This window comes from Cnephaeus nilssonii, assembly GCF_951640355.1.
Source record: "Cnephaeus nilssonii genome assembly, chromosome: 16".
In the NCBI taxonomy this organism is placed as follows: Eukaryota; Metazoa; Chordata; class Mammalia; order Chiroptera; family Vespertilionidae; genus Cnephaeus; species Cnephaeus nilssonii.
This window is the reverse complement of record NC_137087.1, coordinates 19,221,004-19,234,135: the sequence shown is the minus strand read 5'-3', so window position 1 is coordinate 19,234,135 and position 13,132 is coordinate 19,221,004. Positions and strand designations below refer to the sequence as shown.

Genomic DNA, 13,132 nt, shown 5'->3' with positions numbered 1-13,132 from the left:
AGAAAGCAAAGCCTCAACGGTCAGAACTAAACTACCTACTTTTTAGGACATGAGCTCTTCCTGAGTAAAAATAGATTATGAAACAACTTTGGAGAGTCAGTTTGTGGGAGAAAAGAAAACTTACTAGAACAAGACGAACAATTCTATTTTCACTTAAAAAATGCAAACTCAGACCTCCAAAGATAAAAATAACAGAGTAAAACTCACCAGGTTAAAACCAACTTATTCCTATGGTTCCAAGTAGTTGGATTCTTGTTGCTTAAATTATCAATTTCTAGAGATACCACAGCCTTAACAGAGTCAAAAAGATTTCTCTTTTCTTTTAGGACATTGAAAAAAGTTTTTTTAAATAGCCCTTTCAGTCAATGAGCCTCATGAGAAGCATAAGAAAAATATACTTTACTGTTAAAAAGAGAATGACTTGTTTTCCTTGTTTATTTAGGACACATGTCAATGGATTTCTAATTCACTCTCTTTCATACTGACCTTTAAGATGTTTCTGCCATCAAATGATTCTCTTTCCTTGAAGATATATTTGCCATCTGCTGTGTGGATATTGTACCTGCCTTCAGCTGTAAATATTACAAAGAAAATGTCAGAAGAGAAGCTTGGACTATTTATGTTTGTTTTCTCTTGGGTTTCTGTAAGTACAACTAGCAAAATCTCCATGTACTAACTGGAAAGTGGCATAATATGGAGGGAAAACATCATGGTATTAGTCGAGAGACCCAGTCTCTAGTCTTAGCTCTGTCATCAAAACATTCAGTATACATTTATTCATTCAACACTGTTCAAGCCGTCATTGTACGTCAACTATGTAACTAGCTATAGTCTTAGTCAAGTATGTCTCCTCTCTGGGCATTCGTTCCTCATTTACAAAGTTACTGGTTAAGACTGGGTGATCTTCAAAGGCTCCTCGCAGTCTAAAAACCCAAGATTCTATAAAAGCTGCATGTTTTTTTAAATATATAAAAATACACAAAAGTTCACACATTAACTAGTCAAAAATGCTGGCAACCATGCTTTGGGTTGATTTTGGGACACCTCCTAAATGAGGAAGACCCCTTTAGTTGCAATCAAAGGTATCCTAATAGACATTCTACACAGAAATGTAGCAAATCTATGACCTTAAGCCTCATCAAAACTGAGCTCTTTAACTCCTTGATTTAATTTAGCTTGCTTATCCCAAAAGATGTCCTTAAAGTATAGCAAGAAAAGGAATATCAAAAGAAAGGGATAACAGGAAGGAAAACATAAAACCTTATTCTATGTCCCTTTCAAGTAAAAATTCAACACGAAGAAGAATACAGGGTATAGAAAAATCAAAGCATCCTCAAGAATTATTTAACTCTGAGGATATTTTCCAAAAATATCAACCCTTTCCTGTCCTAAAAAATATTTGCATTTCCACTATTGAGTATGGTCTTTTACTGTATGTAGGTATGGGGACTACCAAGTCAGAATTGATAAAATATATATATTTTATATTTTGATAAAATATATATAAGTCCTTAAATCTTAGTCCTTAATAAAATAAAATAAAAACCAGATTTAAGGACTAAGATTTAAGTGCTAACTCCATGAACATAATATATTTTAGCTAGCCCACTGGAATTATACATGGGTAACTATGGAACCATTTCTCTAATTAGAAGTTTTCTCTTAATCAAAGCTCCCAATTCCATTGATATTTTGCAACTTAAAAATAAATCCCCTGTTAAGAGATGTAATTATCTATAAAAAACAGTAATCATATCTGAAGATTGAAATGTTTAATGACAGTTTCAAAATCTGTAAGTAGCATTAGCCTTTAGGGAAATGATAATAAAAACCACAATGAGATACCACTTCACACCCAAAGAATGGCAATAAAAAAGACATAATAAAGATGTAGAGAAATCAGATGCCAATTCTGATTAGAAATAGGTTCTTGGGAGCATTTTATAACCTAAAAAGTTGGTTCCATCCCTCTACTTTGGGGTCCCTTTATGTTGATTCAATCCTGTTTAGTATCTTACTTTCTACTTTCTGAGGTTCATTTCTCCAAACCCAAGCTTGCAGAGAAGTGGAAATGGAGATTACCTGGTATTCCCCTCTCAATTCCCAGGTAGAGTTTCTATAGCTCAGGAAAGAGATGAGGTATAAATAAGGACCTTGAGTTTAAATGGAGTAAGTGACAAAATAGGAACTGCCTAGAAACATATCATCCAAATTAGCTGTCAATTCAGTATTTTTAAGTATATCTGCAAGTCATTTCTTAACACTTCTGAAGTAGTCCACAAGTGATTAAATTAAAATCAAAATAAAAGAATTACTGAGTTAAAAAACAACAACACTAAACATGGGATTTTGTGCTGGTATCTTTTACACAATAGGCCTTTGAAAAAGAAGCTGCATAGAATTTGAATTTGTGGCTGATCAGACAGATGCTGAATGTGTTAAAGAAGCTTTCACTTGGGAGGGGAAGTGGAAAGAAAAGAAGATCCTTTTTGAAATGTAGGGTTAAAACAAGGATTTTTATAAGAAGCCTCAGATTCCATGAGGGGGGAAAAAGTTATCACTCTAACAAAAGGTTCCTCAACCTTGGTGCTGTTGACATTTTGTGCCGGAAACCGATCATCCACACGGGACGTGAAAGGGGCTCCCACAATTTTGGACTGAATAAATCTTTGTTGTGGGGTCTATACTGTGTGTTGCAGAGGGTTACACAGGATTCCTGGCCTCTACCCACTAGATGTCAGCAGAAACCCACCCCTAGCCCCCTAACTGTAACAACCAAAAATGTCTCCAGACAATCCCATATATCCTCTAGGACAGCAGTCGCCAACCTTTCGGACCTCGCGGACCACCAGTGGTCTGCAGACCACCGGTTGGCGACCGCCGCTCTAGGGGACAAAACTGCCCCTAGTTGAGAACCACTGGTCTAACATTTACTTTTACCAGTTAATCTTCCTTTCTTCTTCTTCTTTCAAAATAAGCCAGCAAGTATTGCATGGGACATATTTATACTAAAGTAATTACTCATTGTTTACCTAAAATTTACCTGGGCATCCTGTATTTCTATATGCTAAATCTGACAACCCTGTGTATGACAGAAATAAAAGATTGGGGATGCCACAATCTCATGCTAGACATGTCCCTGCACACTTCCACTGTGCTCATTTAAACAAGCTAACAGATCAAAACAAGAAGATATATCAGAAATTATTTGATAGGCCCATTCTATTTAAACTCCAGAGATTCTATCATTCGGCCTTACTAATGACAAACTGTGCTACAGTTCTGTGGACTTACCATTGGGGTCTTTCCTTAACAGAGTGTTCATGACAGTCGCATGGAGTTTCACACTAGTCCACTCCTTCACTATTAGTCCAGATGCCTGAAAACGTTCTAGGACTCGATCAACTAATTCCTGCAGCCTGGTGAAATGGAAGAGAGAAGTACAAAAATCTTAGTAAACCCGTGAGCCCCTGATTACTAATTCAACATTTATGAAGCACCTGCTCTGGGTCAATCACTGTACAAGGCCCTGCATAAGAAGAGGAAGAATAAAAGGCCGCAGTCCCTACCATCACGAAGCTCACAGCCTTATAAAGAAGTCAGACATGAAAACAAATAACTACAAAACATGATGGTGAGTGTTCAGGGAGAGATCACCTGTACATGGAGAGGACGAGGTTTAAACATGGTCTTGAAGAAACATGAAGTTTATTATTTTGAGACTAGATCTCAAGAAGCCAGGCTCAACAGAATTGCCTAAAAGAAAAGGCTTTATTGACTTATCCATTCACAGAACCAAAAACTAGTGTGGCTGATGTGTTTCTGCCAGGATCAAGTGAGGTCTGGTACAAGGCTAAGATATTTGCTCACTGGGAAGGAGTATGCATGCGATTATCCCAGTAGCACTGGACACTATACCACTGTTTCAATGAGGTAGAAGTACAGAACCAATGAAGATCCTATATAATAAAAGCCTAATATGCTAAGTGTGGAGAGTGGCTACAGCGTTTGGACAGGTTCAAGCCTCGGACTAATGAGTGGGCACGGATCCTCTCGTGGCAAAGCCACATGCAAGTCCCAGCACAATTATAACCAAAGGCTATAGTTGTAAGCTTGACCTTATGGTCTGAACCTGTGGTCCCAGGAGGCTGAGTGATGTGGGCTTGATAGAGTGTATGTAACTGAGTAAGATTCGAAACCCACAAGAACATTGTAAACATCTTGACCACACCCTTACTTTGCTTCGTGGAATCTGGCTATAAAATAAAGATGCAGCTTGCAGGCCATGGCACTGTCTCTCTAATCAGAGGGCAGCATCCCACCTAGCCCCAGCTTTTTTCTCTTGTCTGTTGTTTCACCCTCAGGTTCATCCATGGCCGTGCTGGCACAGCACACTAAGTGTCCAGTTGGCTGTTCAACCAATCAAAGTATAATATGCGAATGATTTGTTAAGGCCGCTCAACCACTTGCTATAATGTGCACTGACCACCAAGGGGCAGACAGTTGACCGGTCGACCAGTCGCTATGACATGCACTGACCACCAGGGAGCAGACGCTCCAACAGGTAGGTTAGCTTGCTGCTGGGGTCCAGCAGATTGGGACTGAGTTAGATGGGCTGGACACGTCCTGGAGCCCTCCTGTGAGGAAGGGAGAGGGAGAGAGAGGCTGGCCAACCCCCCGTATCCCTCCCCGGCCCTGATCATGTACTGGTGGGGTCCCTCAGCCTGACCGGCACCCTCTTGCAATCCGGGACCCCTCGGGGGATGTTGGAGAGCTGGTTTTGGCCCAATCCCACAGGCCAGGCCAAGGGACCCCACTGGCGCACGAATTCGTGCACCAGGCCTCTAGTCCTATATAATAAAAGCCTAATATGCAAATTGTCCCCTAGGGTGGTCATTCAACTGGGAGTTCGACCGAGAGTTCAACCGCTCGCTCTGACGTGCGCTGACCACCAGGGGGTGGCGCAAACCATTGTGGGCATTGGCAACACAGTGCTGGTAGCGGGTGACAGTGGAGGCATTGCTGGGCCCGGTAGGCCCCAACAAGAGCGGGGGGCCGCGGCAGGATGGTGGAGCAGGTGAGTGGGCGGCACCAGGTCAAGGCGGTGCGAGTAGAGCCCAATCGCCCCATAGATGATGACCACTGGCGGTAGCAGGGGGCCCGGCTCCGACCAATCACCACTCAGGCAGGATGGTGGAGCAGGTGAGGGGGCAGCGCCAGGCCAAGGCGGGGTGCCAGGCAGGGCTGCGAGGCTGGGGGCACAAGCTGGGGCCCGATTTCCGCAGGCCACCCCGAGGGACCCCACCCGTGCACAAATTTGTGTACCGGGCCTCTAGTAACTACATAAAAGAATATCTACAGCTGCAATTGCACGACTGATTCCCCTTATGGACTCATGTCAGGTGGCTCTAAGGACTATAGGTTCTGCAGTGGATGAGCTCTACCTTAATGATGGCCACTCATTCTAGTACCTCCACCAGAAGCAATTTCTGCATTAGAAGTCTTCATTCTGTTCAGGTGTTTTGCTCAACAGCTTGGAGAATGCCCTTTAACACTTCTTGCAAGGCCAGTCTAGTGATGATGAATTTCTTCAGCTTTTTTGTCTGGAAAACTCTTTATCTCTCCTTCAACTCTGAAGAACAACTTTGCCAGTAGTTCCAACAAGAGGGGTCATTATCCCAGCAAGTATGTGGTGGAGAGGATCTTGGTCCTAGGCCTCAGAATCAGCCATCGTCTGTGACCACCCACTCACCTGATGATAAAATTTAGCCTGTGACTTTTACATGTCATGCCAAAACATCCACCCAGAGCCCAAATAAGCTCTCACTGAACGCTGGCCCTGACTGGGAGGTCACATCAAAAGACAGAGCATGCCCTAGCCAGTTTGGCTCAATGGATAGAGCGTCAGCCTGCAGACTGAAGGGTCCCAGGTTCAATTCTGATCAAGGGCACATGCCCGGGTTGCAGGCTAGGTCCCCAGTGGGGGGGGATGAGCAGGAGGCAGCCGGTCAGTGGTTCTCTCTAATCACTGATGTTTCTGTCTCTCTCTCCCTCTCCCTTCCTCTCTGAAATCAATAAAAATATGTTAAAAAAAAAAAAAAAGATTGAGCAGTGCACCCGGGGACAGAGTGAGGGGAGGAGCCTGCACCTTTCAACCTTCCCCTGGCTTATTTGAGATTTGTGCTGCATACTCATTGACTTTCCTGGCTCAAAAAAATCTTTTATTAGTCACTAATATGATAATAAACAATACATTTCATATTTTTTAGATTTTACATTTTTAGATGTACTAGTATCAAACATCACCTCTTTTACTGGACTCAAGTAGCCTTGAGACATGTATAGAGTTCATGAATCTTCCGTTGCTTCTTGGGCCGTGGCCCTGTGGTAAGCAGTGAGCTGCTTCTCCTTAAGCATGGCTGGATGGGTTTTATGTGAGATGTGGGTCTGGTCCACTCTGTGTGGCCCATTTGTGGAAGCTTGCCTCCAGCAATTGTTCTTGCTGCAGCAGCTGAATTGCTGAAGACCTATCTCCAAGTGAACAACAGCCTCTGGTACCCCCATCCAGCCATCGTTCACTCACTTAAGTGTGAGCAAAACCACTCTTTTCTGCTTGTCCTGCATACGCTGCAGCAAAAGGGAGTCCTTCTCCCCTAGATATTGACTTAGGAGCCCAAACGATTCTTTTCCCCTTTTGATTTTCAGGTTCCAAAGTTCCAAATTAATCTTAAAAGTCTAATTTCTTTATCTTAATTGTTTTTATGAACTACTGCCTGCTAACCAAAGAATATTTATAACATGAGTAAGCCATGATTAATAATAATAAAATAAATATTATTGTCCCCTCCACCAAATTTCAGAAATAGAACACAGGACTGGGAGTAAGGCACAAAATTTAAGAGGATGTCTAAAAATGCAATAAGCAAGATTAATCATGTTTTAATGCAATATATTTAAAAATCAAAATTAATGGCTAAAACCGGTTTGGCTCAGTGGATAGAGCATCGGCCTGCGGACTGAAGGGTCCCAGGTTCGATTCTGGTCAAGGGCATGTACCTTGGTTGCGGGCGCGTCCCCAGTAGGGGGTGTGCAAGAGGCAGCTGATCGATGTTTCTCTCTCATCGATGTTTCTAACTCTCTGTCCCTCTCTCTTCCTCTCTGTAAAAAATCAATAAAATATATTAAAAATCAAAATTAATGTAAAAAAATCTACAATGAACAGAATATCAAAATTGTGAATGAAGATGGGGTCAGTATTACTGAGTTCCTTTGCCTCGGACTCCAGCACAGCTAGGCATGGGACAGAACCTTACAGCAATACACCAGTTCCTCAGGGTGCTCCCCGTGCTGGAGGTTCCAGCGACGCCTGCTGCCTGCCCCGCATCTCCTGGCACAGCCTCAGGACCCAGCACTCTTCAATACGCACATCTTCTTATCTGGCTTTTTCCACTTAGCAACTTGACAACTGCCACCTCTGGGCCTTCTGTTCCCTGGGCCACAAAGCCACCCTTCCCTCCCTCTACCTGTGCAAACCATACCCTCCTTCCAGGTCCCAATTCAAATCCTACTTTCCCACGAAGCCTTCATAACTACCCTAACATCCCATGCCTGGGTATCCATGAGCAGTGATTCTATCCTCCTCTGAAATGCTGCCCCCGCTTATAAGGTATGCTATACTTAGGATTCTCAGGAATGGTCCCTTAATGTTTCAAGTTTGTCTCTCTTGTTCTCCTACTAGGTTATACTGGTATGCTTCTTCATAGCATGAATTATAAAAGGCACTGAATATACAATGCTGAAAAGACATATTCTCTGCCCCCAAAAATCTATTTGGGAAAAGAAGCGGGAAAGACAACAAGAAGGAAAATAGCATTTGGACACAAAAAGATGAGTAACATGAGAGAAATTTTAGACATAAAAAATACTAATGAAGACACATACAATCATCAATAAGCAGTGCAGCTGGCTGGGGCCTGGGGCAAGTATAAGATAGTAGAAGATCAAGTTGAACTATTAAGGTGGTTTCATACCAGAAGGTCTTGAATACTAGACTGGGGAATATGAATGATTTCAAAAGATGATGTGAAATGATGGGAGATTTTTAAGCAAGTAAGTCCTATGGTATATAGGCTATAGCTTAGGAGGACTAATGTAGCAGTATTTCATAGGATCTATACACACTGACATAAAAGTAATGTCTAGGTAATATTTCATACGAATGAACTGTAGAACAATATGCATAATGTGATCCCACTTGTGTAAAATAATATGCATAGACAAGGACTCTCAGCAGTGTCTGCTCTGCTTATAACCTATCGGGGAAGAAAACTGGGAGAGTCAGGGTAGGGGAAACAGAGCCATTTAATTTTCACTTTACCCATCTGTAAAGCTGTTTGTTTGTTTTTTATCACTGATTTTTTTTATTTTTTATTTTTTGAGAGAGAAAAACATGGATTTGTTGTTCCACTTATTTATGCATTCATTGGTTGATTCTTGTTTGTGCCCTGACCGGGGATCAAACCCACAACCTTGGCGTATCGGGACAATGCTCTAACCAACTGAGCTACCCAGCCAGTGTTGCAAGGCTTTATTTTTATAAGAGAAAACAATGCTAAGAGAAGTCTGGCTGTGAAGGAAGAGTGTACAAACTGGAAGGCAAACTGGAAGACAGTACAGCGATGCTGGGCTGCACAGCTGTGGGATTTAACTCTAATTACATGCATACATACATACACCTCTCTCATCTTCTTTTCAGCAATCTTCTTTTCAACAAAAAGTAGTCTGTCTCCAATTATTTTTAATCTGCACCATTATAAGTACAGGCTTTACGGTGAAACAGAGCTAGGTCAAACCATAATTCTACTACTTACAAACACATACTAATTACTACTGACCTTGACCTGACCAAGTATACCGAGTATACCTAAACAAGTATAACACGCCTTTTATAACAACGCTTTTTTATGTTAAATTTACTTTTAATGCAAATTGTTTACTTTTTAAAAAATTCCTCACCCAAGGGCATTTTTTCCATTGATTCTTAGAGAGCGTGAAAGGGAAGTGTGTGTGTGTGTGTGTGTGTGGGGGGGGGGGGGGGAGAGAGAGAGAGAGAGAGAGAGAGAGAAACATCGATGTGAGAGACACACAAACCTGGGATCCTTCCGTGCATGGGTCGATGCTCTAACCACTGAAAAACACTAGCCTGGGCTACTTTTATTTTTTTTTAATCCTCACCCGAGGAAATGTTTTTTATTGATTCTAGACAGAGAGGAAGGGAAAGGGAGAGAGAGAAACATTGATGTGAGAGAGAAACATTGATCTGTTGCCTCCTGCACATGCCCCAATTGGGGATGGAACCCATAACCTGGGTATGTGTCCTGACTGAAATCAAACCCACGACCCTTCAATGCACTGGATGACACTCTAACCAACTTAGCCACACTGGCCAGGGCAACAAAAATGTTTTTTAAATATCAGATAAGAGAAAAGAAAAAATTAATATCCAGAAATAACCACTGATAAAATTTTTATATATTCAGATTAACTGATTTATTTCTCTCCCCACTTTTTAAGGGGGAAAAAATTAATGTATATTTACAAATTGTTTTGTAACCTGTTTTCATCACATAAATACTTTATAATGAACATTTTCCATTTCCTTCCCTAATATGATTTTGATGAATATTTAGATTGTTTCTGGTATTTACTGTTATACACAATACTGTAATAAATATCTCCAAATATATTTTTAAAAAATATTTATTGATTTTGGAGAGGAAGAGAGAGGGAGAGAGAGATAGAAACATCAATGATGAGAATCATTGACCGGCTGTCTCCTGCATACCCCCTACTGGGGATCGGGCCCGCAACCCGGGCATGTGCCCTTGACTGGAATCGAACCCGGGACCCTTCAGTGCACAGGCCAATGCTCTTCCACTAAGCCAAACCAGCTAAGGCAATATCTCCACATATAGATATCTGTCCTCGTATCTGATTAATTCCATTGGAAAAATTTCTATAGGGTGAGTTAGCAAGTCCAAGAAGTATTAAGTAAAACTCTTGAAATAAAGTGCCAACTTGCTTCCTGGAAAGTTTGTACTAACTTATACTCTTACCAGCAGTGACCTTCGCATGTCACTTATCAAACACCTATTTAGTTCTCTTCTACTTTTAAAATTTGTGTTTTCTTTTAATAGCTTAGTTCTTAAATAGATTTAAGGTCCTTAAGGTAAGGGTCATTTTACCCATTTATATCCCTCATTTTGTCTAAAATTGGAGTGCCTAGTACTTTGTTAGTGCTAAACTGTTTATTTTGGGATATTTATCTTTTGTCTAACTACTTGTTAGCCCTTTTACTGATCTCTTGTCAATTTTAGAGCTTCTCTTAGTAGACTGTTATAGGATCTTCAAATGACAATTTTTGTCTTCTTCTTAATTGTCTTTGTTTTATAGCTTAAGTATAATTAGCCTCAAGTTTCAGAACAATGTATTTAAGATTAATGGTTATTATAGGCAACCATGTTTTATTTCTGATTATAATGGAAATAAACTTAGTAAAAATTATCATTCAATGTGATTGTTGATTTTTGCTTTGAAATAGATATTTATCATATTAGGTAATATCTTTCTATTTCTATTTTCTGAAAGATTTTAATGAAAAAAATAGGTTGAATTTCATCAAAAGCTTTTTAGGCATGAATTTAGATATTATTTTTAAGTTTTATCTATTAAGTAGGATACTATTGGATGTCCTGGTCTTAATTTAACTTTGCACTTTTGAGATATACCAGCCTAGTCATAAAGCATCATACTCATCTGACTCCTACACTCCACTTTCAGAAAATTGCCAAATTAAGCAGATTTTACTTTTCTTACATTGATGTGTCAATTCTAATTGTTACTATTTTAGTTCAGGTCTTTGCTTCTCACCTGAATTACTGTAATGGCTTTTAAATATTTCCCCATCCTGTTCCTGGATCTTCACTTCAATTACATATCTATATTAATAAAAGCCTAGGTGGCCCTCGAGCCCCCGTGTCATCACAAGATGGCCGCCCCCATGTTGTCACAAGATGGCCACTCCACATCATCACAAGATGGCCACCATAAGATGGCCGCCCCCATGTCGTCACAAGATGGCCACCACAAGATGGCCCCCACAAGATGGCCGGTAGGGGAGGGCAGCTGTGGGCAATAAGGCCAGCAGGGGAGGGCAGTTAGGGGTGACCAGGCCGGCAGGGGAGGGCAGTTGGGAGGGACCAGGCCTACAAGGGAGGGCAGTTGGGGGTGATCAAGCCTGCAGGAGAGGGCAGTTATAAATGACCAGGCCAGAAGAGGAGGGAAGTTGGGGGCAACCGGGCCTGCAGGGAAGGGGAGTTGAGGGGGACCCAGGCCTGCAGGGGAGAGCAGTTGGAGGGGACCAGGCCTGCAGGGGAGGGCAGTTAGGGGTGACCAGGCCTGCAGGGGAGGGCAGTTAGGGGCAAACAGGCTGGCAGGGGAGCAGTTAGGCATCAATCAGGCTGGCAGGGGAGTGGTTAGGGGGTGATCAGGCTGGCAGGCAGAAGCGGTTAGGGGCAATGAGGAAGGCAGGCAGGCGAGCAGTTGGGAGCCAGCAGTCCTGGATTGTGAGAGGGATGACCGACTGCCTACCGGGATCGGGCCTAAATGGGCAATCAGACATCCCTCGAGGGGTCCCAGATTAGAGAGGGTGCAGGCTGGGCTGAGGTACCCCCCCCCCACTGCATGAATTTCGTGCACCGGGCCTCTAGTTTATTTATAATTTTCTGCAAAAAGGTCTTGCACAAACTTTGTTATATTTATTCCTAAGTACCTTATGGTCTTTGTTGCTACTGTAAATGGATGGTGTCTTTTTAAAATGGTGTTTTGTGTTTGTTACTGGTGTATAGAAAATCAATTGATTTTATTATACTAATTTTATAGCCAATCACTGCTAAATTTTACTAATAACTTGATAATTGTAGATAACTTTGTTTTATTTCTGGTGAGAAAATGTGATTTGTAAGATACCAACTCATTGAAATTTATTAAGTCTTACTTTATGATCTATTATGTAATCAATTTGCTTCAACTGTTTCATGAGCCTGAAAAGTACATGAATTCTTTAATGCTGAGTATATAATTCCAGAGATGACTATTACATTAAATTTTTTAACTGTTAAAATCTTCTGTATCTTTAGATTTTATAGCTGCTTGACCTTCCAATAGTTGCAATCTCCTCCTATAATGCTGGGTTTCTCACTTTCTTCCCAATAAAATATTAATTATACAAATTTGGCTTAATCTATTTTGAGGCTCTTCTGTTTGCTCATACAAGTTTAGAATTATTACATCTTCCTGGTAAATTGAACCTTTTATCATTATGTAACAGTCCTCTCTATTGCTAATAATATATTTTTCTTTAAGCCTATCATGTTGGATATTCATTCTGTTACTTTCTTTTGTTATTTGCCTATGTATCTTTTTCCTTTCTATTATTCCAATTGTTGGGGAGAAAAAAAAAAACTTTCCTCTAACCTTCAAGGTTTTTTTCTGCTGGTCTTATAACTAAATCTACATGAGACTTATTAATAACAGAAAATAATCAAATTGAATTACATAAGTATGTATGGGAACCCCACACACATGAGTGTCAGAAACCCCCCATACATAAGAGGTTCAAAGACAGAAAGGGAAAATAAGGTATTACATGACATTCTGAACTAAGGATGAGGTAAGTCACCTTTGGACTTCAGAGGAGAGGAAGGTCGTTGTAGGACAATAAGAGCAGATGTTCAGTAATTAGAAGTTTGCCCTGTCATATAGATAGGTCATAAAAAGTTACTTCTGATGATAACTCTTATTTTGGGCAAGGCCCCTAATATAAATTCTTTTAGAAAGAGGTAAGAGTTTCTCATGAGCCTGCAGAGTCTCAATTGACTTCAGCTCAAAATAATTCACATGCCAAAGCAGCACATTTTGGAGAGGCCTGTTTGGAATTTCACAACTTCATGCTGTGGATGTGTCTCTAGTAAAGAGCATATAACTGGGTTTTGTTTATATCTAATCTTATAATACCTTTCTTAAATGGTGAGTTTATTTCATTGACATATAAGTATTATATGTGTGGACTTTT

General features: G+C 40.9%; 1 protein-coding gene across 5 annotated transcripts in view; it reads right to left on the bottom strand.

Annotated features, from left to right (window-relative positions):
- The window catches only part of ASCC1 (activating signal cointegrator 1 complex subunit 1), a 107,177-nt gene that overhangs the window by 38,714 nt on the left and 55,331 nt on the right, over nt 1–13,132 (bottom strand). For all 5 annotated transcript variants that reach the window (XM_079793298.1, XM_079793301.1, XM_079793302.1 and 2 more), the window contains exons 8-9: nt 3,295–3,419; nt 487–572 (exon numbers count right to left, since the gene is read on the bottom strand). In XM_079793298.1, the coding sequence (XP_079649424.1) occupies nt 487–572; nt 3,295–3,419 (211 nt within the window). The remainder of the gene's footprint in view (nt 1–486; nt 573–3,294; nt 3,420–13,132) is intronic.